We start from the raw sequence: 24,117 nt of genomic DNA, 5'->3' as shown, positions 1-24,117 counted from the left end.
GTATATAAGTCTATTGCTATTGAGCGAACCAGGAAAATTAAGCCAATTTAGTGACCAAACTTTCCTGGGTTCCAGCTTGAGTGTATTTGTGGGAAGGGTGCTTACAACAACTGCAAAGACCATGTGTCAGGGTTCCAAATAGCATCTAAAGGCAAAGGATTCCTCAAAGTTCCAATTTATGAAGAGAGCCATGTTGGCACATCTGGGAAAACCCAAATCCGAAAGTTTCCCGGTTTTCCGCACCAAGTTGAAAGTTCAAGATCTTGCTCCCACACACACAAGTCCATCTTCCATTGCCATGCTGGCAGTTCTACCCCTCCAATTCCAGTCAGGTGCAGAGGTGCAAAGATAAAGGATGACCTTGGCTTTCTAGAAAGAATCTTGTTATGGCTATATAGTATCTAACTCCGTACAATCCCTTCTCCCATTTTCCCACAATAGAAAATGCATAGCAGAATAATAGAAAGTGTTGCAGGCCAAAGATCCAAAAGAAAAGATGGCTGCAGGCCTGACACCATGCTGTCTTGGAATCCTGGCAAATATTCCTGCCCTACCTCACCCCCTCTTGTAGCAATTAAAAACAAAGACTGAAAGAACGTCTCTCCCCATACTTACCTACAGAGAAGTTGGATTCACAATACACTGATCTGTAAAGTTCAGTTACTAAAGCAAAATGCATGTGAGGCCCTTCCCATGCAATGCCCAAAGAACCACCATTCAACCAATAGGCTGAGACAATGTCTGGTTTCTCAGAACATGTGGAACCTCAAATGACTCAGTGTGGCTTTAACCAAACAACATTGGGAGAAAATTCCAGAAGGTTGCTGAAGAATCTTCAAATCGTCATAACTTCTTCAAATAGCATCTTCAAATCCTCATAACTGAAACCTTAAACTGTCTACTATTGACCCCACTCCTAAGAGGTCTGTAATGGGCGTGTATAAGCACACCATCGTGCTTACCATCCTTGTCCTACTGTCCCCATTTCTTTGTCCCCATTTCATTCATACTCATGTTTATTCTAATACCTGTTGTCTTATAAATGTTTAACAAATCAAATAAATAAAGTAAAAAAAGAATGAAGAAGGAGATCTCCCTTACCAGGATGAAGAGATACTCGTTGGCAAATGTATGATGCTCAGGAATAGTTGAAAACACAGATAAAATCAGACAGCTGAAGACCAGGATAAATCTGCAAGAAGAAAAAGGAGAACATGGGTTAGTCCAAGCCAGAACTCACAAGAGTTATTGTGTCATGTGAACACAGGACTTTCTGGTATCACAACTTGTCTGAGAATCAAATCTTGGAGGGAGTTAGGCCAGTGTTCCCACTCAAATTGCGCCAAGCCTGACAAAAAAATGTGATTCTGCCCTCAAGGTTTCTCATGATCCTCTGGGGGATCCCAACTCATAATTGGAAAAGACAAAAACAAAACTCCAAATGATGTAAAGAGGTTAGCGAAATGTCCTGAAAACAGCAGAATGAAACCTGAGAGAGACAAATGCAGACTTCTTAAACCCACAGTTATAGTTGGACACTAGTTATAGCAAATAGAATCTTTGTTACCATGAGGGTTGAATATGAATCACCAATGTAATCTGGCTGCAAAAATATGTCAATTTTAGACTGAAGTAATACAAATATGCTTTCCAAATTAAAAGCAACATTAGCTGTGCTTTATTTGGCATCTGCTGACTCCCATCTTGAGTACTTGACACTTGACAATTCTGGACACTGGGTTTTTTGAAAGATACTGAAAAGCTGGAAGATCATGAGCTATGAAACTGGGCATGGTTTGCATTAATGCTAGGATTGAAGCAGTGGTGGGATTCAAAAATGTTAGCAACCAGTTCTCTGCCCAGTTGCTGGATGAGTGTGGCCATGATGGATGTGGCCTACTCAACCTCCTGCACCACAGGAGGGTTGTTTCTGCCTTCTGGGGGCTTTTCCTGAACCTCCTGGAGAGTGAAAATGGCCTCCCCTGGACTCCAGAGGCCAGAAATGGGCCCATTTCTGGACTTCTGGGCATTTTTTGCCCTCCCAGAGCCTCCGTGCGGGCCCTGTTCTCCTGGGAGGGGAGGGGCAGGATGGGAGAGGCCAGCCAGTTCTTGCAACAACCAGTTTGGCAAACTGGATGCAAAATTGACACCCAGTTCACCCGAACCAGGGTGAACCAACTGAATCCCACCCCTGGACTGAAAGGATTTTCCATAGATAAATTACCTCAATGATAATTATTATGATTAGCTTCAACCTCTTTTCTATCATACAAGAGCACAGAATTTGGAATGCCAATCGTAAAGTTCCAGGAAGGAAGACCTAATTAAATGCGGGGGAGGAGGGAAATGTAAGACCTCTTTGATAAGGGAACCATTTCCCCAGACATGGAACAGACATCCCTTTTTGAATGGATTCAGTCAGGATGGATACCATCTTTGTGAGATGCTTGATTTGGGATTCCTGCACTGAACAGGTGGTTGGATTCAATAGACTGTTACGATAGTATCATTCCGTGATTCTCTCTTGTATAAAAGGGAAGGAAAGTTGGGTTAAAAGGGGTTAGTTTCCTCGCACAAGCATGCTAGTTGTTTCTGACTCTAGGGGATGGTGCTCATCTCCCTTTCTAAGGCAAAGAGCCAGCACTGTCCAAATATGTCTCCGTGGTCATATGGCCAGCATGACTAAATGGTGAAGGTGCACAGAATGCTATTCCCCTCCCACCAAAGGTGGTCCCTATTTTTCTACTTGCATTTTTTACGTGCTTTTGAACTGCTAGGTTTGCAGAAGCTGGGAAAAGTGCAGGGAGCTTGCTCCATTATGTGGTGCTAGGGATTCGAACTGCTGAACTGCCGACCTGATTGACAAGCTCAGCATCTTAGTTGCTTAGCCATTAGCTGAGCCCAAACCTTAAGTTAGCAAGCAGTGGTGAAGTCCTCTTCCTAAGTCAGAATCTGGAAACCTGGTGAAGTGCAAATAAATGTGTATCAATGTGGTGAGGTGATGAAGGTTTTGAAACTCCAGTTCTAATCCTCCCTTAGCTCCAAAGGCTTCCTGGGGGAATTTGGGCCAGTCCTTCTTCTCAGTCTCAGCAGTAGGGTAGTGTAGTAGGGAAGGAGTTAGATTAGGACCAGGAAGACACTGAGAATTTGAATCTTAGGATCCAAGAATCCAAAGGAGCCCTTCAGGCCATCTTGTCCACTATCCTGCCCAATACAGTAATCTAAATTAAATCATTCCTGATAATATTTATTTATTTGTTTCTTTGTTTGTCAAATGTATACAAGATAACAAGTATAGGTATGAACATAAACATGAACGAAGGAAGTGAGTACAGATAAATGGGGGCAGTAAGACAGGGATATTAGGCACGCTTATGCGCTTATGCATGCCCCCTTTACGGACCTCTTAGGAATGGGATGAGGTCCACAGTAGACAATTTGAAGTTGAAGCTGTGGGGGTTTGAGGCTGTAACAACATAGTCAGGTAGAGCATTCCAGGCGTTGATCACTCTGTTGCTAAAGTCATATTTTCTGAAATTTGAAGCGCTTTACCTTGAGTTTGTATCTATTGTTTACCCATGTATTATTGTGGTTGAAGCTGAAGAAGTGAGCTTTGCTGAACATCACCTTTGCTAGAATACACCCAGAAATGAGGAGCCCCCCACTTCCTTTGGTAACTGGTTCCATTATCAAACTGACCTCTTAGGACATTTTTTCCTACCATTTTCTAATCCCTTCTTCCTTGAACACCCAACAGAATTTCCACCTTCCAAGCGTTGGAAAATGAGGCAGCAGCAATGCAAGCCATGATAAAAGAGAAACAGGGCATTGAATTTTAGTTTGTCCTATATCTGCCATACATTCTCTTCCTCCATCTTCCCTGAGTCTTTACACCGCCAAGATGGGGCTCAGGACTCCAGACAGCACCCCGATGGTCAGAGAAGCTGGTAAAGTACTTTAAGGGAGATTCAGGTTAATGTCAGCGTTCCAAATAGCATTCAAAAGTAAATCAGAGTCCAAAGCAAAGTATTGCTCAAAGTTCTAATTTATTAAGAGAGCCATGTTGGCACATCTGGGAAAACCCAAATCTGAAAGTTTCCCCACACAGTTGAAAGTTCAAGATCTTGCCCCCACACTCACAAATCCATCACATGGTCCAATCTTCCACTGCCATGCTGGCAGTTCAACCCATCCAGTTCCAGCCAGGGGCAGAGGTGCAAAGACAAAGGATGACCTTGGCTTTCTAGAAAGAATATCGTTATGGCTACATCACACCTAACTCTGTACAATCCCCCCTTCCATTTTCCCACAATAGAAAATGCATGGCAGAATAATAGTAAGTGTGACAGGCCAAATATCCAACAGAAAAGATGGCTGCAGGCCTGACAATATCAAGGGGCTGGATCAACTCTGAATGTGGGGCTGTCCTCTCCAAGGTTTGCTCCATCCCCCGGTGATAAGCACTATGGCACATCCAGACCTGTTTTAGCTTGAAGGAGACCTTGACTTATGTGGATCAATTGTCCATCTGTTCAGATGGAAATGAATATCATTGCCCATTAACCATTCATTTGGAAGGAGCATCATTGTTGACAAAAAGGAACAGCCCCAGAAACAACATGTTTTTTTTTTCCTGGTTATCTCCTCTAGTCTTGTAGTTTGCGTCTTTCTTCTGTCTTCTGGGTAGAAACAATTTGGATATGAGCAGCCACTATCTATCAGCAAAAAAAAAAAATTGGATATGAGCAGCCACTATCTATCAGCAAAAAAAAAAAAATTTGGATATGAGCAGCCACTATCTATCAGCAAAAAAAAAAAAAAAGTCCACGTTTTAGGTGCATCTACCAAACTGCAGGTGTACACTTTGTTGATAGATGGCAGCATGGGACAATCAATGGAATTGGAGAAACTTCCAAATCTGATTCTTCTGGGCAATGGCTGATCTTTGATCATAACAATAACTTTGAGAGTCCTGGGCCCAAAATATTCCGATCTTAAAATGATTGTTTATGAGTGTCAGGAGCTTAAGAAAGAAAATAAAACATTCTGGGCTCTAGGCTTTTCCCCATGTTTCATTTCCTGTATTTATCTCCCAAACATACATCTTTAACAGATTAACAGAGTTGGAAGGGACCTTATAGGTCATCTAGTCCAAACCCACCCACCCCCACTCAAGCAGGAGATCTTACACCATTTCTGACAAGTGGCAGTCCAATCTCTTCTTAAAAGCTTCCAGTGATGAAGCCCACACAACTTCCAAAGGCAAGCTATCAGTCTACTCATTTCTGCACATTCTAATATTTTCCTAATCGCCTTCTCGTCAGTAGGGATTTCTTCACTAGAAAAATGTTGCTTTTTTAAGCATCTGCCAAAGGGTCACATTGTGCTAAAATCCTGTTGGGACGGAGGGATCTTTATTCAGCAGGGAAAAATATGTCCTTTCCTTTCCCTATCAGAAAGCAGTCAATCTTTTGGCATGTGAGGAAGTGCAGAAGTATCAGAAGAAGGGAAGCATTGCCTGGGAGAAATTATGGTCTCCCTGGGAATAATCTCTCTGTTCAAATAACAGATTAACAGAGGTGGGAGGGGGCTTATAGGTCATCTAGTCCAACACCACCACCATCCCGCTCAAGCAGGAGACCCCACACCATTTTGGACAAATGGCAGTCCAGTCTCCTTGAAAGTCTCAAGCGATGACACCCTTCCACAACTTCTGAAGGCAACTTCTGTTCCATGGGTTGATTGTTCTCATTGTCAGAAAGTTCCTCCTTGTTTCTAGGTCAAATGTTTCCTTTGTCAGTTTCCATCCATTATTCCTTGTCTGGCCTTCAGGTGCTCTGGATGAGAGCTTGAGCCCCTCCTCTCTGTGGCAGCCCCTCAGAAATTGGAACACTGTTCTCATGTCTCCCCTGGTCTTTCTCTTCCCTAGACTAGCCAGGCCCAGTTCCTGCAACCGTTCTTCATATTCCGTCTATGATGGAATCTTCTTAAATTTCTCCCACTTGAAGCTCACTCAAAATACAATTCTTGTTTCATTTGGGCACACTGGTACTAAATGGGAAAGCTTCAAATCTCCCTCTGAGGTATAGAATAAGGGGGGGAGAGTTATGATTTTGGGGTGCTCCCCACAAACACATATAGAAATAAATCTATATTAAACAAAGGAAGCTACTGCCCTGAGTCACACCCAGAAGAAAAGGTTCTACCCTAGGTCAGTCCTTTAGGCGTTCACTTTTTATCTGCTGCATTCTATTTTAATCTGATCAGCAAAATATTTCAAAATTGGAGGGTCTGACTCTTAGCCTATCACTAAGGATACCAGGCAAGGGATGTGGTGACTCAGTGGCTAAGATGCTAAGCTTGTTGATCAGAAAGATTGGCAGTTCAGTAGTTCAAATCCCTAGCTCAGTGTAACCGAGTGAGCTCCCGTTTCTTGTCCCAGCTTCTGCCAACCTAGCAGTTCAAAAGCATGTAAAAATGCAAGTAGAAAAATAGGGACCACCTTTGGTGAGCAGGTAACAGCATTCCTTGCACCTTTGGCATTGAGTCATGCCAGCCACATGACCATGGAGACTTCTTCGGAGCTCTTTGACTTTGAAATTGAGATGAGCACCGCCCCCTAGAGTCAGGAATGACTAGCACATATGTGTGAGGGGAACCTTTACCTCTACCTAAGGATATCAGGACAGGCCCACATTTCATTCTGCAAAGGGATGAATGAACATGGGAGAAGAAATACCTAGTGGCAAATATGCCTAGTGGCAAATAGAGATGCATACATTTCATATATGCTTCAACCTTCTAAAATGTGTTTAATAGCATTATCATCATCATCAATGTCATCTCGTATTTTTCCCTAGAACACAAGCAGGTGTTCATCAAGAATGGTATTATTCCATAAGGAGGAGTTGAGGACCACCAGGAAGAGATGCCATACAAAGGAAACTTGGAAGAAGTCCTTTTGTTGCAAGAAGTTTGGCTTTTTCTCCCTTTCTTTTCAACTATGCTTAGCCTAGCTTAGGTGCTTACACGTTGTTGTTGTTTTGCATCAGAATCGGAGAAAATAAACCACTCTTTCTGGTAAAGACAGAGGGGCATCTTGAGGACTCAATAATGAATATTTAAAGAATATTTGCAGACCTGGTCCTACATATAGCAAACCTCATTCTTTCCAGCCATAAAAATACACCACACTTTGTTTTTACCCTTGTGACAAACCTGTCAAGTTGGATGGCTAGGCCAGGGATCAGCAACCTGGAGCCACAAGTGGCTCTTTCATCCCTCTGCTGCAGCTCCCTGTCGCCAGTTGGCTCTACAATTGATAGGACTTTCAGTTAGGACAGGAAGAGGAAAAAGGATGCTGTGCTATAAGGAGACTCTATGGTGGGGGAACCGGACTTCTAGCAGGCTCCAGAATTGAACACGGGGCTTCCGATGAAGACCTTTGTGGCTCTTTGAGCATTTAAGGTTGCCGGCCCCTGGACTAGGCTGAGAGAGAGGAGCTCCATGACTGAACTTGGTCTAAATCAGTGTTCCACAAACTTGGCAACTTTAATATGTGTGGACTTCAACTCCCAGAATTCCTCCACCTGGGAATGTTGGGAGTTTCAGTCCACCCATCTTAAAGTTGCCAAGTTTGAAAAACAGAGTTAGATGAAGGACAAGCTTGAGGGAAACAGGAGGAAGCCCATACCGGAGCTGTGAAATATATTTTATCAGGCAAACACTGATGATCAGAAGGGCAGGGCAGTGAAAAGGAAACACGCAATGTAGAATCAAAACAAGTTCACTAATATAAGATGTTGCAAGGACTACTATGAAAGACATTTTTTGAAACGTAAAAGCAATACAAATGTGCAAAAACAGAAAGTAAGGAAAAGTGATAAATAAGAAAGTAATGAAAGAAAAATAGAAAAAAGATATGGAGTGACTTCCAATCTTTATTCACATAAAATGCATTTATATTTTATGCTCTCTTTCTAAGTTTACATCATGTCTTCCTTCTTTCCATATTCTACCCTTTCTAATCAACAAACTCATACATCGCAAGTTCATTTTTTCCATGCTCAGGAAAAAACCCCATAAAGTGTTTCCAGTCATTAACAAATGTCTTTATTGTCTTTTTCCTAATCAACAAGTCAAGTTTTCCAGCTCTGCACTTTTTGTCATCTTCCCCAACCATTCCTCCATTGTGAATAAAGATGGGGCAATGACAGTTAGCTATTTAAAAACAAAAATCAACAAACGTCTGAAAAAAGGTTCATTGACCATTGCATTTTCAGTGTGCTTGCAAGAAATGGTCCCTAGGCAAATTCCATGGAAAGAGTACAATCAAATCCAACCCCAGACAGCATAGAAAATAATTTAGAAACATTTTCTCCAAAAGCCTAGAATGTAAACTGTAAAGTCTCTTAGCCAAGATAATCCATCAGTGAGAGGGGATAAAAAGAAAATCAAGATGGTGTCCGTTGACGTATAAGTTTTAGATTTGTTTTAGCTCCAGCCAGACTTTAAACAATGGAATATTACTTTTATCAATGTGTTAAACCATGATTAGTATTATAACAGGCTTGTTAGACTTCCTTAAAGAGAAAAGCAGCAAAGTGGAACTTCCATTTTCAAGAGAAATATATCTCAGATGCTAATAGAGGGGAAATCACTATATTTGTGATGCGTTTTGGTTTAGTGATGGATGGAAAGAAGATAGATGTAGAAAGTAAAGAAGGAGACTTTTATGGAGATTGTCAGGCCTGGAAGCCATCTTTTGCATTGGGATTTCAGGCCTGCCACATTCAACGCTGTGGGAAAATGGGAGGGGGATTATATGGAGTATGGGAGATAAGTATATAGTCTAAATAATATTACTTTCTCAGAGAATCAAGGACATCTTGCCCTGCACCTGGAGGGGTATCACTGGGAGGCATCTCCAGTTGGGATGGTTCCTCATTGGACCATGTGATGGACATGTGGGTGATGGGCAGGGACTTGGACTTTCTTTTGGGTGGGGAAAACCTGGAAACTTTCAGATTCGGGTTTTCCCAGATGTGCCAATATGACATCTCTAATACAATGGAACTTTGAGGAAACTCAAGCCTCAGAGTCTTCTTTCGTTGGGGGTGTTACTTGGAACCCTGACAGAGACCTTCGAAGTTATCTTCACCAATTGAATGAGCAAAATGTAGCTCTCCAATCAGGATGAAGTCCACAAAGTTTCCTGATTGTCAAGCATCTAGATTTAGATCCAGATTTAGATTTGCAGAACCTAAGGAAACATGACTAGTCTCAAAAGCTGGAAGGGAAGTTGACAGGTACTGGGATAAGAGACCATCAGGACATCCCCAGAAGGATCAAATAGACTGAGAAGACCTCCCCCCTTTGCCCCCTCCCAAAATTCAGAAGAAAATAAGGCATATGGCTTTCATAGCCTGCTAAGAAATCTACATGGATGCAGTTATCATCACATTCAGAGAAAAACAGAGATAGGCTTGAAGAAGATACAATATTTAGCATATCTGGAATTTAGCCTAGAAAAACAGGAAAGAATGAGGAAGAAACTCAAGATTATCTACCTTGGCTCACTTTAATTTAAGAGGGAGGGGAATGAACCCCAGCCAGCTTTCAAGATTCTTCTATTACAGCTTAATAACACAGGAGTGTTCAATTAAATGGTTGACAAGTGCTATTTTCTGGCCAAGCCCTGAGGCTCTGGTTTGATTCATGTTATCATTTTAGAGCAGTGTTTCTCAACTTTGGCAACTTGAAGATGTGTGGACTTCAATTCCCAGAATTCTCCAGCCAGCATGTTTGGCTGTGGAAATTTAGGACTTGAAGTCCACCCCATTTAAAGTCATCAAAGTTAAGAGACACTGTTAAAAGACCCCAATATCTTTACACTTGAGACTTCCTGGCTCAAAGTGTTTGGTACCCCATGTAGTATCACCAGATGCAGAGTCCACCATTCCAAACATTGAGTGATTAAAATTTAAATTACAATTCTGTGCAACCCCAAGGAAGTTTTAGTTGCCCTTCTCTGTCTGAATATGCCCAGACACTGGGATTTATTTACTTAATTACAAGTTATTAAACTAAAATACCTAAAAACCCATCCCAAATCCAGTAAAAAAGAAAACACCTAAAATATGATTAATAGTGAATAATGATAAGCAAAATAAAAAGGGGGAAATTGTGTAGGCATACCAACAGTAGATCAGGTAATTAACAATAAATGAAAATTGCAGATTAGGGGAAAAATTCATTTTTTGTAAAATATGAAATCACAAAGGAAACCAGAGATTAGTTTATCTATTATATCAGGGGGGAAACTATTCTCATAGATTAAATCCAAACAGGAGTTGGAATTCAGTGAAAATGTAGGAAAGGAGCAAGCAGAGGAGGTGGGAGGGGAATTAAATGCATTATTAGTTTAGAGTCCTTGCATTGCCACAAGGGACCCAAATCCAGTCTCCCCCACCCTTGATTTCTGTTGACTGTTAAGGGGAACCAATTTAGTGCTGATGGTTAGTTGACTAGATCTATCTATCTGTCTGTCTGTCTGTCTGTCTGTCTGTCTGTCTGTCTGTCTGTCTGTCTGTCTATCTATCTATCTATCTATCTATCTATCTATCTATCTATCTATCTATCTATCTATCATATATGGCTGTATGTATGTATGTTCCAGCATAACCGGAGCACCTCAATCAATTTCAACCAAACTTAGTACACAGATGACTTACTCTCTGGAAACAAATATTGTGGTAAGACATCCCTAACACCCCTCAGTGTGTATGTTCTGTTAAGATGCAGCCTGTTGTGCCTTTCAAAGGCTTCCATTGTACTGCCGTAAAATGGCTTCTACTGTACAGTGCAGTGGAGTTGCCATGGTAATGTCTTCACAGTTCTCCACAAGGGGGCTCCCTCTGGTAAGGGGGAAAATCCAACATTAGAAATTACATTTGGTCCGGATATTTTCACCCTATAAATAAATACCCAGGCAACGCCGGGCTATCAGCTAGTTCTTAATAAATCTTAAATGCTGCAACCTTATAAATAATTCTGAGTCTTTTTTTTTTGACAGACAGGTACACAAAAGCTAAGTTTAATCTTGGCTTAATCATTTCATTTTCTGCTTCAGCATGTTGAGAGAATCAACCTTATCTGGTTGGTTTATTTAGGAAGTATTGAGCAAATCCAGGAGGAAGGGACCAAATTAAGCATGGATGCAAACTTTGAGCAGCTTGGGGAACCTCTGCAACATTTTTTTCAGATAGTGAACCTTTTCACCATTTCTAACCTTCCATATGGATTTCTTTTCTCACCTAAGATATGCTTTTTATGGCTCACTTGCTGAGATTTCCAGCCTTTCTGCTCCAACTGCTTAGGTTAGTTATTGTTAGTTTTATCTCTTAGTTACAGTTAACTGCTTTGATTTTCTTTTTAAAGCATTTAATAATTTTAAAGAATAAGAAAAACAACATTCAACTCCATGATTAGACCTAAAAGCTTTTGGGTTTCAAGTCATAATTGAAATGTTAATGAAATATTTGAGTGTTTTAAGTTATGGAAAATTTCAGGAGGACCTTGGTCTGTCTTCCTTCCTCCTTCCCTCCCTCCCTCTCTCTCCCCCTCCCTCTTTCTTTCTTTCTTTCTTCCTTCCCTCCTTCCTTCTTCTTTCTTTCCTTTCTTTCTTTTCTTTCTCCTTCTTTCCTTCTTTCCTTTCTCCCTCCCTCTGTTCGTATAAATAAAACCAGACAGAAACGTTCATTGTGTTGGAAATACTAAAGAAATGGGAGTCAGATCCTTTGGCGCCTTTGGAAGACATCTTGCACCAAGTTGGAAACTGAAGCGCAGCCCAAAAGGTGCTGAAAGAAAGGATTTGAAACTCATTTCATGCTGAATTGAAAAAGGCAATGCCTGAAATTCAAACCCACCGGATTTCAATTCTGCCGATACTGGTTGTTTCTAAAAGCTGAGAAAACCTGCAGTCAAGCTAAATATATCAGTGTCTTTGCATTTCTTTTGACAAAGGAAAGAAGGAGGATCCTGATGCAGTCAGGAGAAATCACCACAGTGGATGCTTCAACAGAAAATGCAAAAGCTTCCAACAAACTTTAAGAGAGATGGGAAGAGGGAAAGAGACAGAGATTAGAAAATTGCAATGTTTCTTTTATTAATAATTTTATCAAAGCTCACAAATACAAGACATTTGTAAACTTTAATGATAAAAGACTAATGCGAGGTATGAAGAATTTAGAAAGCAAAGAAAAGACCAAGAGAAAAGTACAGAGAAAAAGAAAATAAGAAAAAAAAGAATAAAGAAAAAAGATATTAAAAAAAACAACTTCCTCATCCATCCAAACAAGTATTAACAACCTGGGTAATTTAACACCTTCCCTAGTATGTTAATTTAAAATAATATCTTCTTCCCATTGCTCATCTCTTATCAACCAATGCAATTGTAAAAACATATCACTCAGCTCTAACCAGAAAAACCCTTTTAGGAATAAAAGAAAAAATAGGATATATATTTTAACCTCAATCAAATGAATCCATTTTGTATTCCAACTTATTGCTTTCCCTAAGAAATAAAGTAATAAAAATCTTTCCCGCTATATTGTCTGTTATTTATAAACAAATCTTTACAGCCTCTTCATTCAATGCTGTTTTTTTTTAAAGGCCCATTAATAGCTACCAGAAACCACAACCCCATTCCACATATATATTACATTCAGAATGGCAATGCTTTTAAGGCCGAGCAGATTGGAAGGTTGAGCATCAATTAATTGAAAAGGGCTTGGTCCCGTTACTGGTTTCCCACTCACTCCTGTCAAATGCTTGTGGTCCAAAGGATCTGAATTGGCTATGCCAAATTCCAGGGTGGAGAGCCTAACTTACCCATTCTACTGCCTTATTTCAAGAGCCAAACTCTGGCTGCAGAAGCTCCTGACTGCAAAATGGCCTCTCGGCTGCAGAAAAGCCTTTTGGTGATAGCGCCCAATATTTTGGGACTTTCTGCTCAGCAACTTTGCTATTTTTTTAAATACAGTGCAAATCCCCCAGACCATGGGTTGGCTCCCAATAGCACCAAAGGTAGCTTGAATTGCCTGGCCTATGGCTTTTTATTTAAGATTGCAATTGCTGTCATCCTTCTCCATCTCCGATGTCTTTTCAATGCTGCCCAGCATCCATCGTATTCTTCCAGCAACTCATAGCTCTTAATGGCACAGAGATATTTATAACTTCCTTCTATGAGAACACTTATTTGCAATTAAAATCACTGTCTTTACTGTTCTATCTGCCATTTTTATTTTGTCCTTTATTATAGATGCTTTTTTTCCCTCCTCCAGCTTATGCATTTTAGTATTTTAAGCCATCAACCTTTCTGTAGCCATCTCGTAAAAGGCAAAATAGAAATGCTATATATAAAAACAAAGGCACTCCAGACATGGATTGAGATAGAAGCCAACTCATAGTTGTGGGCTGCTGCCAACATTGTGGGGTTGTGGCAGTCCAGATCACTTGGATATTTCCCCGTCTTATGCTACATACTAGAAAATGGCATTATTCGATTCCGTACACTGAACACCCCCATCAGCCTCTTGCAACAATTAATCATAAAGGTGCAGTTCCATGCCTGCTCTCTGAATAGAGCCTTTTGCTCAAAAAAAGGAACTGTAACATTCCGAACTGGACTAATTTGAAGTGTCAAAGCAAAGCGCTGTGAAAGTGCTCACTCGCTTTATTACCCAGGTGTCCTTAAAACAGAAAAGTATCTTTGGCGCAATTAGCAGAGAAAGAAATAAAAGGGAAAACAAAGATTGCTGAAGACAAAGAAATGAGATGTGTGCAAAAATATTTTTTCCTCCTGATTCAGCAATTCTAAATATGGAACAAGGAAAGATTAGGCCACAAGCTTGCATAATGGCTTACAAAGACCATCCATCTCCCAGGTCAGCATCCCGCCTTAGAGACTTAGCAGCAATAACATACATGCATACACTTTTACTGACAATATGGGGCAAAACAAAATGCTGAAGACTTCGACCACTCTGGAGGACATTGTCCTTCCTAGCTTAAGACAAGGAGAAACAGCCCAGAATTCTTACCAAGGAGAAATCAACCACTTATGACTTTTGCCCACGCTGGCATGTTTTCTAAGCATTATCAGCCAAACCTAATGGAGATTTCTTCATCCTTACTAAAGGATGTGATGACCTGATAATCCTTGCTAGAGATGATGATCCAACTTGATCAACATAGGCATGGTTTGTAGAAACCTTTTCCTTGCCCCATTTGTTGCTACAGCTCAAACTCAACTGTGATGTTGATTGATCAACCATTGGCCACAGGAAGCTGTGTTACCCCAAGAAAAGCTGATCATCTAATTTAGCCCAATGTTATTGCTCTGTTGAACAGCAGCTCTTTGCCAACAAGCTGAAATCTTCAACCAAACTTCAGATAGGAAAGCGGTGCAGACAGTGGTGAGGACGGTAGAAAAGATTATTGGCAGTTCACTCCCTTTTATCCAGGACATAGCATATATACATTGCTTGAGCAGAATCTGTGGGATTGTCTGGCAGCTACACATCCTCTTCACATCCTGTTTTCCTTGCTACCTTCTTGGAGGGGGCTTCGTGGTATCCGAAGCAGACCATCCAGATTCAGCCATTTTTATTCCATACAACCTTGTGTACTCTCCTGCTTCCTCTTTCCACTATGTATTTCAAATGGGCAGTGACTAATATTTATATGTATTTATATGTTGGAGTGTTGGTATCTACATATGTATGTATATAGCATATCCATATGTGTATTATGTATGTGTACACTTTTGAGAGCAGGCAATAGAATTTCATTTTTAATGTGTGCCAGCATGCCCATGGAAAAAAATGACAATAAAGTTTATCTTATTTTATCTTAACTACCTTTTGTCTTACCTTCTTGACAATTGTTTTGGTTTGTAATTCTCAAAACCATTGGTAGTCCAGGCAAACATCAGAAATGGGAGGTTTTCCATTGGAAAGATACTTGGTTGTTTCTTCTTGTCTTAAGCTAGGAAGTAGAATCTACCCTGCTTGAAGATTACATGGAGTTCCTGATCACCAAAAGATTCAGGAAGTGCTTTTATCTATCCTAAGTGAAAGCAATGGATAATTGAACTCAGGAGATCAAACCTGAAGTCTGGGAGTTCTTCAGCCTGCTTTTCTTCTGGAAAAGTCATAAAAAGTTCTTTCCCAACACATCATCAGAAAATTATTTATTTCAAGCTTCAGTTCTGGTCAATGGCTGAGAAAAAGAGGAAGCAGTTGCCTGGAGATTTAGTCTTTCGGTATTTACTCTATTTGTGTGATGACTATATTGAGGTTCCAGAGGCAAAGGGAGTGTACCATTGAAGGTTACTGGCTGGGGAGAAACTGAAGGATGGAGCTTTAGGGCTTTCAAAGTTTGTGGCGCTATTTGGCATGTGGAAGGGGCAGGAATTGTCATCTTGAATTCTAAACATGTTCAACTTGTGAATGAAAAAAAATGCTGATGTGCAAAGATGGCTACCACAAAGAAGAATGGGTCAACCTATTGTCCAAATCATCAGAAAGCAAAACAAGAAGCAACAGATGGGAACTAATCAAGGAGGGGGGAAAAACCTAGAATGAAGGAGAAATTTCCTAAAAGTGAAAACAATTAATCAGTGGAATGACTTTCCTCCAGAAGTTGTGTGTGCTACAACATTGGAGGTTTTTTTTGGAAGAGATTGGATAACCATTTGTCTGAAATCGTCTAGGGTTTCCTGCTTGAGCAGGGAGTTGAACTAGAAGACCCCCAAAGTTCCTTCCAACTCTGTTATTCTATTGTTCAGTGGTATGATGAATGTTTAATCCAGTGCTTCTCAACCTCTGCAATTTTAAGATGGATGGACTTCAAATCCCAGAATTCCCCAGCCATCATCGTAAAGTTAGGAGATATAAGTTTATTCAAAGCAAAGTTATTTATGGATATTACATCAGCCAAGCATTTTATCACTCTTTTGCCAGCATTTAGAAATCTACCAGAATATATCAAGAAGAGGCAAACAGCTAGTTCGATTCTTATTAGGGTAAAGGAAGTTCATCAATTTTATATACAAAATGATTTTTTAAATGAGTTACATGAGCTTCTCTGGGAAGTCTTGAAAAACATAGGAACAAGATTTCAGCTTTAAACTTGATGAATTTCAACAGAGCTCTTTCTGGCAGGGAATTCTTCTTAAATCCATTTCAGTGAATCATCAATAGATAATAGTAATAATTCACCAATGGCATTCTACTTCATTAAAATTTCATTATATTAAATGAGTATGTTTTCTAGATTGGGTTGGCAATCTAGGGTGTAAACAAATAGCATATATTTTCATCTTAGTGGCAATATACAATAGCCTTTTTTTTTGTTTTAATCATTTGTTTTATATTTTGAAGAAATCACACAAAACAGCCTTTGTAAAACAGTCGCCCAGCAGGATTAGTGTATATATTTTCTACAATAGAAAAAAAAAACCTGCATAAAAAATTATTCAGTTTCTAATCTAAGAAGCCAGATGGCCCCTGGATGAAATGTATTCTAAATGATGGGAAATTATATTGGCAGGAAACTAAACCTCAGCAATAAAAACATTTGAAACCCCCCATAATGAAAAATAGAGTTAATTAAATATGGATACCATTTATTGCACATATTTAAAAGGTTTTCCTTAATAGATGATCCTCATTGGCACAAATGTGATTTTGGACAAATTTATATAATGTTGATGATTAACCTGTATTCTCAATTATAGATACACTAAATCCTAGTTATAAGCATTTGTTTATTTATTCTTTTATTTTCCCCTCTTTTTTGTTAGCTCTTATTTTTGTTTCTGGTTTATTTTTGCTGTGTGTGTGTGTTCTTCCTAGCAAGTGCAGGATCTATTTTTGGTCTTGAAGGGGTTGGGTTTGGGGGGGGGGGGATCAATCAAATGTTAATCCATTCATTACAGCAGGAATTTGATAGTTGTTAAACAGCATGATAGGCAGTATATAAACCTAGCTTGGAATGGACTGCCTAAGAGATAGAGAGGGGGGGAGAGGGAGAAGAAAGAAAGAAAGAAAGAAAGAAAGAAAGAAAGAAAGAGAGAGAGAGAGAAAGAAAGAGAAAGAAAAAGAGAAAGAAAGAGATAGACAAAGAAAGAGAGAGACAGAGAAAGAGAGAGAAAGGAAGGAAGGAAGGAAGGAAGGAAAGAAGAAAGAAAGAAAGAAAGAAAGAAAGAAAGAAAGAAAGAAAGAAAGAAAGAAAGAAAGAAAGCCAAGAAATGGGCTTCAGTCCCGGCAGACATCTAAAAGATTATTCAAACTCTATCTTTTCTACTGATTGACAGCTAAGATCTCTGTAACTACTGCAGTGCATTCTACACGGGACTGTCCTTGAAGACTATTCAAAAACTTCAACTGGCCCAGAATACACCAGTATTGCCCATCATGAAAGCTTCGCATTATGTTCATGTAGCAGCTGCATTTTTTCCTAGAATATTAACTGGAATTGAAGGGCACACTAAATGTTGAACTGATAGCATGGCCGAGGTTGTAAAACAACCCAAGGTTAATACTATTAAGTGATCAAGATTAAGTGATTAAGTACTGTGGGGGCACAGTGGTTAGAATGTAGTATTCCAGGCAAACTTCACCCACAGCCAGGAGTTTGATCCTGACCGGCTCAAGATTGACTCAATCTCCCATCCTTCCGAGGTGGGTAAAATGAGGACTCAGATTGTTGGGGGCAAGAGGCTGACTCTGTAAACTGCTTAGAGGGGCAGGCAGAAAGAGGGGCCCTAGAACTGCGATGGCGAATCTGTGTCATGTGTGCCCAAAGTGGCACGTGAAACCATGTCACCCGGCATGCACAGCCTTGCCTGCCTGTCTTCCGGGTTTCTGGCCTGCATGCATGCATGACAATCAGCTGTCCTTCACACATGTGGTAGTGCCAAAAACTGGTGGGCATATGCCCACTGGCCAGCTAATTGTCGGGTGTGCATATGTGCCAGAATCCAGAAGTTTGTCTTTTCTGGAGCGTGATCACTTTGCGTGTGCAGCAGTGCCAAAAACCGGCCTGCGCATGCACACCGGCTGACTGATCATCGGGTGTGCATGCACGCTATAATCTGGAAGTTCAGCTTTTCCAGAACGTGGCCCCAATGAGCGCATGCATAAAATTTCTGCACAACCTTTTCGGCACTCAGTGCCAAAAAGGTTCGCCATCACTGCCCAAGAAGCTCTGGAGGGAAGTAGGGAGGGAGGGAGGGGGAGGGCTTCCAGATGAGAGAATGAATTTTACCCTTGCTTACAATTGAATCAGAAGTAACAGGAGTCGTGGGGACATAAAACCAACCAAGCCAAGTAAGAATATGAGGAAGAATACTTCCTCAAATTGCAACGCCTTGGCTTTTGAGATCTCATTGCTGCCTGGTGGATCATGTCAGATCATTTTCTTCACCATCTGCAAAACTCCTTCTCTGGCTATAAGCATAATACCAGCCCTTTCTGCCTTACTGTCTCCAGGAGATTCTCAGAGAGGCATCCAAACTTCCTGGACTGACTTTCCCCAACAGATTGATTGATTGATCGACCATCAGGTCAACGCTGATTCTTATCAACAACCACATAAATAGGTTTTCTCCATGGGGGATCTATCCCTAACTTAGCCTTTCAGGTCTTCCAATGTTGCATTCATTACCACTGTAGCTGAATCTATCTCATAATAATAGATAGATGGAGTCACAGAAGAGTTTGAAATTATCACTATCATTCAGACCCAGCACAGCCAATGGTAGTTCAGGAGTGACATCCCAATACTGCTGAACGATGTCAGGTTAGAAGGAGGCCCTCTAAATCAAGCACCTTTCCATACATATGATGACCAAGGTGGGCATCCATGTCCTGCGTCTGTGCATTTGACTTCTTTTTCTTCAACGAAGAACTTTGCATATCTCTGTCACATTCCACGGTTTAATTTTCAGCTATTTCTCTAACCTGTCAAAATCACTTAGGGTTATGGTTTTGTGTGCAGAAGGCATGCCTCCTAAAAGCTAAAAATAAGCCGAAGAAGGAAGCTGTCAGAAGAACCAGCATCCTTCCACCTTGGGGAATGTTCCACATCATGGTTCTCCCAGTCTTCTCCAATTTGGAAGAAGTACAACTTCACTTATCCTCTGCCAGCAGGGATGTGATATGACTGTGGGCGATGGGAGTTGAGATTTGAGATTTCGACGAGATGCCAGGTTGGAAAATACCAATGCAGAGAAATCTATTTCTTTCTAACTTTAAGGAATAGCTCTGTGCTACCATGGGGAGGAGAGAGGCAGTGGAGTGGGGGGAGATAGCAATAGTCAACCTGTCTTAGTCATCCTCTCAGACCTATCTGCATGCCTAGACCAAGACCTAATTCCCAGCAGTAAACAACAATGACATCATCTGAAACCAAAGGATAAAGAAGTAAATTAAAAAGAGCTAACACAGTTTTTCCACAGTTTTTGAACACCAAGTGAGCAAAAGTTGCCTTTTATGGCTGCCCTTTTTTACCCTCACGAGGGCTCCCTGAGTTATCAGGAACTTCACATTCCTCCAAACCACATCAAATAAAAAATATCGATGTGAAGTTTCAGGTGCCACCTAAGGTCAAGGTAACACCTCCCTTGAGTCAATCTCCACTCCTGGGGACTCTATGAGCCTGTCCATTTCCATGTTTTGGAGAATGCATGTTAAAGATGATACTCTGGTTTTGTTACCATCTTCTAAATATAAAGAGCAAAGCCATCCAGTTAATAATAAAAGCAAAATATCAAGAGTTTTCCAGCTAGTTCATGATTCCTACTATTTTGCATGCACAGCAAAAAAGCTTCTCTGATTTAGGTCAAAAACTCAGTTGAGCTCCAACTTTAAGAGCCTTCTTCAAGCATTCAGTTTCAGTCAAGGTCTTCAATCCTTGATGGCTCAGAGGTAAAACTGGTAGAAGGTTTGCATATTGGCTGCTCTTCCACTATGGTGGCCAGAAGACCCATGCTTGTACAAGTAGAAAAGAGACCGGCAAGTCACTGAGGCCTTCTTCTCCTACTTGTTCTGTTAGCAGAACATGCTAAGAATTTGGATGAAAAGGAATTCTGGATCAAAGATGGATGGGTATGACTTTAAGAAATCAACAATCCCTCCAAAGAATTTAGCTCCCATCATTCTCAACCACTACACTTTGGTGGGCTGAGGTGTTCTTACATCTTGCACTGAGTTAGTCTTCATAACCAGCCATAAGGCTCTTCCTCAGATCTTGTTTGTCACAACACAAGAAGGCTTTTACTAACTATTTTTGAAGGACATCTCCTCAAGATCTCACCTCTACATCATCCTGGTGCCCTAAAAAGAAGTCTTTGATCTAGACTGGAAGTGGTATTTTCCTTCTTCTTTAGGACCAAAACTTTCTGTGAGGATACTTTGGAGGCTCAAGGATGAATGTGGGATGATACCATCAGAGACACTGATCTGCTTAACTCCCTCTGATTCAGGGACTCTGCTGTGGAAATGGCCTTTCCCCATCCAATTGGTGGACACTGTGTTTCTCTGTCCCTGTTGGCTTTGGCTGCAAGAGAAACTGGACAGCAAGTCTTTTTCCCTTTACATTGGAATATTGAACGCTTAGGAGATCAATAGACTTGTCAGCCAAGAACTTTGCTCTTTGGTATCCAGATACATCAGGACATTCTCTGTGAGTGTGTCTGGGTTGGGGGTGAGCTAGCAAAGCAGGGAAAGTGTGTGAGATACACCCACACACACCAGCATGGTATGATTGGTGGTGGGGAAAAGCAGCTTTTAATCTAGAGTGGAAAAGCAAGAAGACTATGGTGATACAGGATCCTGTGATTATATTTCAGCTCAGCTCTTCCTTTCATATGGTCAAATGACTAAATCAATAAAGATTCCATTCCATCCAACCCAACCCACCCCACCTCATCCCATCCCATTCCATCTCATCCTATTCTATTCCATTCTATTCTTATTTCTTCATTATTCTATTCCATTCCATTCTATTCCATTCTTTCTTAGCAATTCCAATCACTGAGACAAACTTTTTCTTTGCAGGAGGCGGGGAAAGGGTTATTTAATACAAGTATATTGATTTTTTTTGTTTCTCAGACACAACTACTGTCAAATTCCCAGGAGACTGATAATCCTGTCAGAAGAAGCCATGCATCCAAAATAGTGTTTCTCAACCTCAACAATTTTAACCAATTGTTTAACAAATTGTAACAAATTCTCAAAATTCCCTAGCCAGTCATATAGGCATCAAAGCATCTTGGAAGACTTTAGGCCTCCCTCCCTCCCCCCTCTCTCTGTCTCTCTCTCTCTGGAAATTGGAGGAGGGAGAGCTACCTTGAGCTCCTGAGTATAAAACCAATAAATAAAATCTAGCCAAGTTAAGCACAGTGGTGATCACTAAATGAAATCTTCTGGCTCACAAGTGTAATACTTGTGATTGTTAAATCTTATTGAAAGAATATCAATAGATGAGTCATTGGATGCTTCTTATCTGAGAAATATCTTCAAAGGGAGTCAAAAAGACCTTATACGAGTCTTGCAAACAATGAAAAGTAGCTGGAGTTGAGGACTGAATAGAATACACAGTCTTTAACTGCTCACTTGGGCCAAAGTTGTGGTAGTGAGGGAGATGAGGGTTTTTGAAAAACTACAGAATCTGTCCGCCCAAAGGCAAGACCCGGGTCAAGAAGGGGTTGCGTTGGTTGGCTCATTCTTCCCTCTCCCTTACTGTCTTGTCTTTAGCATTCATGAGGACAGTTTGCACTGGTGGAGAAGGAGGGATAGTAATTGCACCACCTCATCACTATGGGAAGAGCCGCTTGGCTGAAACTCCTGGACAGCTTAATGCTCCCTTTAGAAATGCAGAAGGACTTGCTGGCCTCCTGAATTATTAACGAGCACCCTACCCATCTTCCCATTCAGCATTTCTGATCTTAACCCTTTTGAAACAAGAACTCAAAGGCAGGAAGGGGATATGAGAAGAAAGAAGAAACATCCAGAGACAGAGGCCTCAGGTAGGCAGAGAGCAGCTGCGGGGGAAAGTGGACCTGGAGACAGAAGAAGATGGAAAGATGATTTACTGGCTCTCAAGAATCTCAGCCTGCTAGCTCTGGGGGCGGGGGAATGGGATTGGAAAAAAGATGCTCAGAGAATAAAACCATGATTATGGAAAGCTAAATCAAAGCCTGATCATACGTCTTCCTTAACCAAGTCAGCTGCACTCTACCTGTTAATTTTGAATAGGGTTATCTTTGTGACCTGGTCTGTCATCCATTCCCTTTGATTAATTTATTGCCCACTGTATTGTATGAATCCAGAATATGGGCTTTTGATCTATCCTGTGGCCACAGTCTTAAAACATCTAATTTCTTGTGGAAAAGCACATACAAATGTGCTTTTCTTAGTCATCCAGGTCATGGTTGTCCCAAAAGTGTTTTCTTCAAAAGGCAACTGGACTTACTTGTTTTTTCCTTGAAGATGTTTCACCTTATCCAAGAAGCTTCTTCAGTTCATGCCTTTCAATCCTTCCCAACCTGATCTGCACTGCACTGACACTATAAGTCCCAGAATTCCATGTTAACCATGTTAAGCTGCAGACTGCTGGAGACAGTCACTGTAAAACGGACTTTAAAAGCAATAGTATGAAGAGGATGCACAAGTTCCCCTGACTCTTGCTTTTTCTACTTCCTATTTACGTTCCAGTCCCATTCTCTCAGTGCAGGTCACTACTACCAGTTCACCTGAAACAGTCTGAATACCACTGAATACCACTACTACATCTATCTATCTATCATCTATGAAACTTTAAGATATTGTGGACTTTAGCATTGTATAAATTGGTGAATTCTGGGAGTTGATGTTGGAGAAGGTGGGGCTGACGTCGCGACAATACGACATGCTATCTTGGAGTTCCAAGATAGCCGTTGATATCTCTGCCGCTGGATGGTACTTTTGGACCTAAATTGTCCCGTAGAGATGGTGATAGAAAAGGGCACATCCTGCTGATCTCAGGGACATTGCAAAATCCCTGATTGATCCAAGAGAAGCTCTTTTTTCTGGCGACAGAGAAGCAGCCATTGAAGCTGCTGAAGTTGGGACTGCTCCAGAATGGAAGGAAAGCGGGAGAGAAAGTGTGTCGAATTGGTGAGATAAATTTTATTATTAGAGAAGAGAATACCCAAAAAACCAAAAGGTTGTTGGGGACAGTCACTGTAAAATGGACTTTAAAAGCAATAGTATGAAGAGGAGGCACAAGTTCCCCTAACTCTTTACATTCCAGTCCCACTCTCTCAGTGCAGGTCACTACTACCAGTTCACCCGAACCAGTCCGAACCGGCTGAATACCGCTACTACATCTATCTATCTATCATCTATGAAACTTTAAGATATTGTGGACTTTAGCATTGTACATATCGGTGAATTCTGGGAGTTGAAGTCCCCAACATCTTAAAGTTGCTGAGTCTGTCTGAGAAACACTAACCTAACCCGCTACACCAATGATGGTGAACCTATAATATGCACATCAAGGGTGACACACCACAAAGTTCTGGTGATTCACCAATATCTGACAACAACTACTCTGGAGAGCACGCCCTATTCTTGAACATTTTCAGAAGCAGAGGTGTGTGCTCCATTTGGTATGCTCTCACTTAGCCCCTCCAGAAGTCACATGAGAAGGGCATGCTCTTGTGTGGCCCTCAAACCTTACTGAAAATAAGTGTGTTAGTTTATTTCATTTTCGTGATCGTTAGGCTTTTCACTAATTTTTGTCATGCCAGGCACATAAGGCTCACCACCTCTGAACTATACAATGCCTCATCCCCTTCAATCCATCAGAAAACATGATTCAGCTCTTTAACTGCCTTCTCTTTGGTATCTAGCATACAGCCTCTCCATCCTTCCATCAGCCTTCCTTTCCAATTGCATATCTCTGGCCATCTGAAATGTCCTCCTCCAAAGTCATTCTGCTATTCCGTGTTGCCCATAATGTGCATTCTCCTGACCCAGATATAGCACTCTAGATATTGACTAATGA

The 24,117-nt window shown here is 40.9% G+C and overlaps 1 protein-coding gene across 1 annotated transcript in view; it reads right to left on the bottom strand.

The window, feature by feature from the left end:
• KCNQ4 (potassium voltage-gated channel subfamily Q member 4) overlaps positions 1-24,117 on the bottom strand; it is a 127,209-nt gene that overhangs the window by 53,065 nt on the left and 50,027 nt on the right. The window contains 1 exon segment of the mRNA XM_032228518.1: positions 1,102-1,192. Coding sequence (XP_032084409.1) covers positions 1,102-1,192 — 91 coding nt within the window.

Source organism: Thamnophis elegans, chromosome 12 (genome assembly GCF_009769535.1).
Source record: "Thamnophis elegans isolate rThaEle1 chromosome 12, rThaEle1.pri, whole genome shotgun sequence".
Lineage (NCBI taxonomy): Eukaryota > Metazoa > Chordata > Lepidosauria > Squamata > Colubridae > Thamnophis > Thamnophis elegans.
This window is presented reverse-complemented; position numbering and strand designations above follow the sequence as displayed.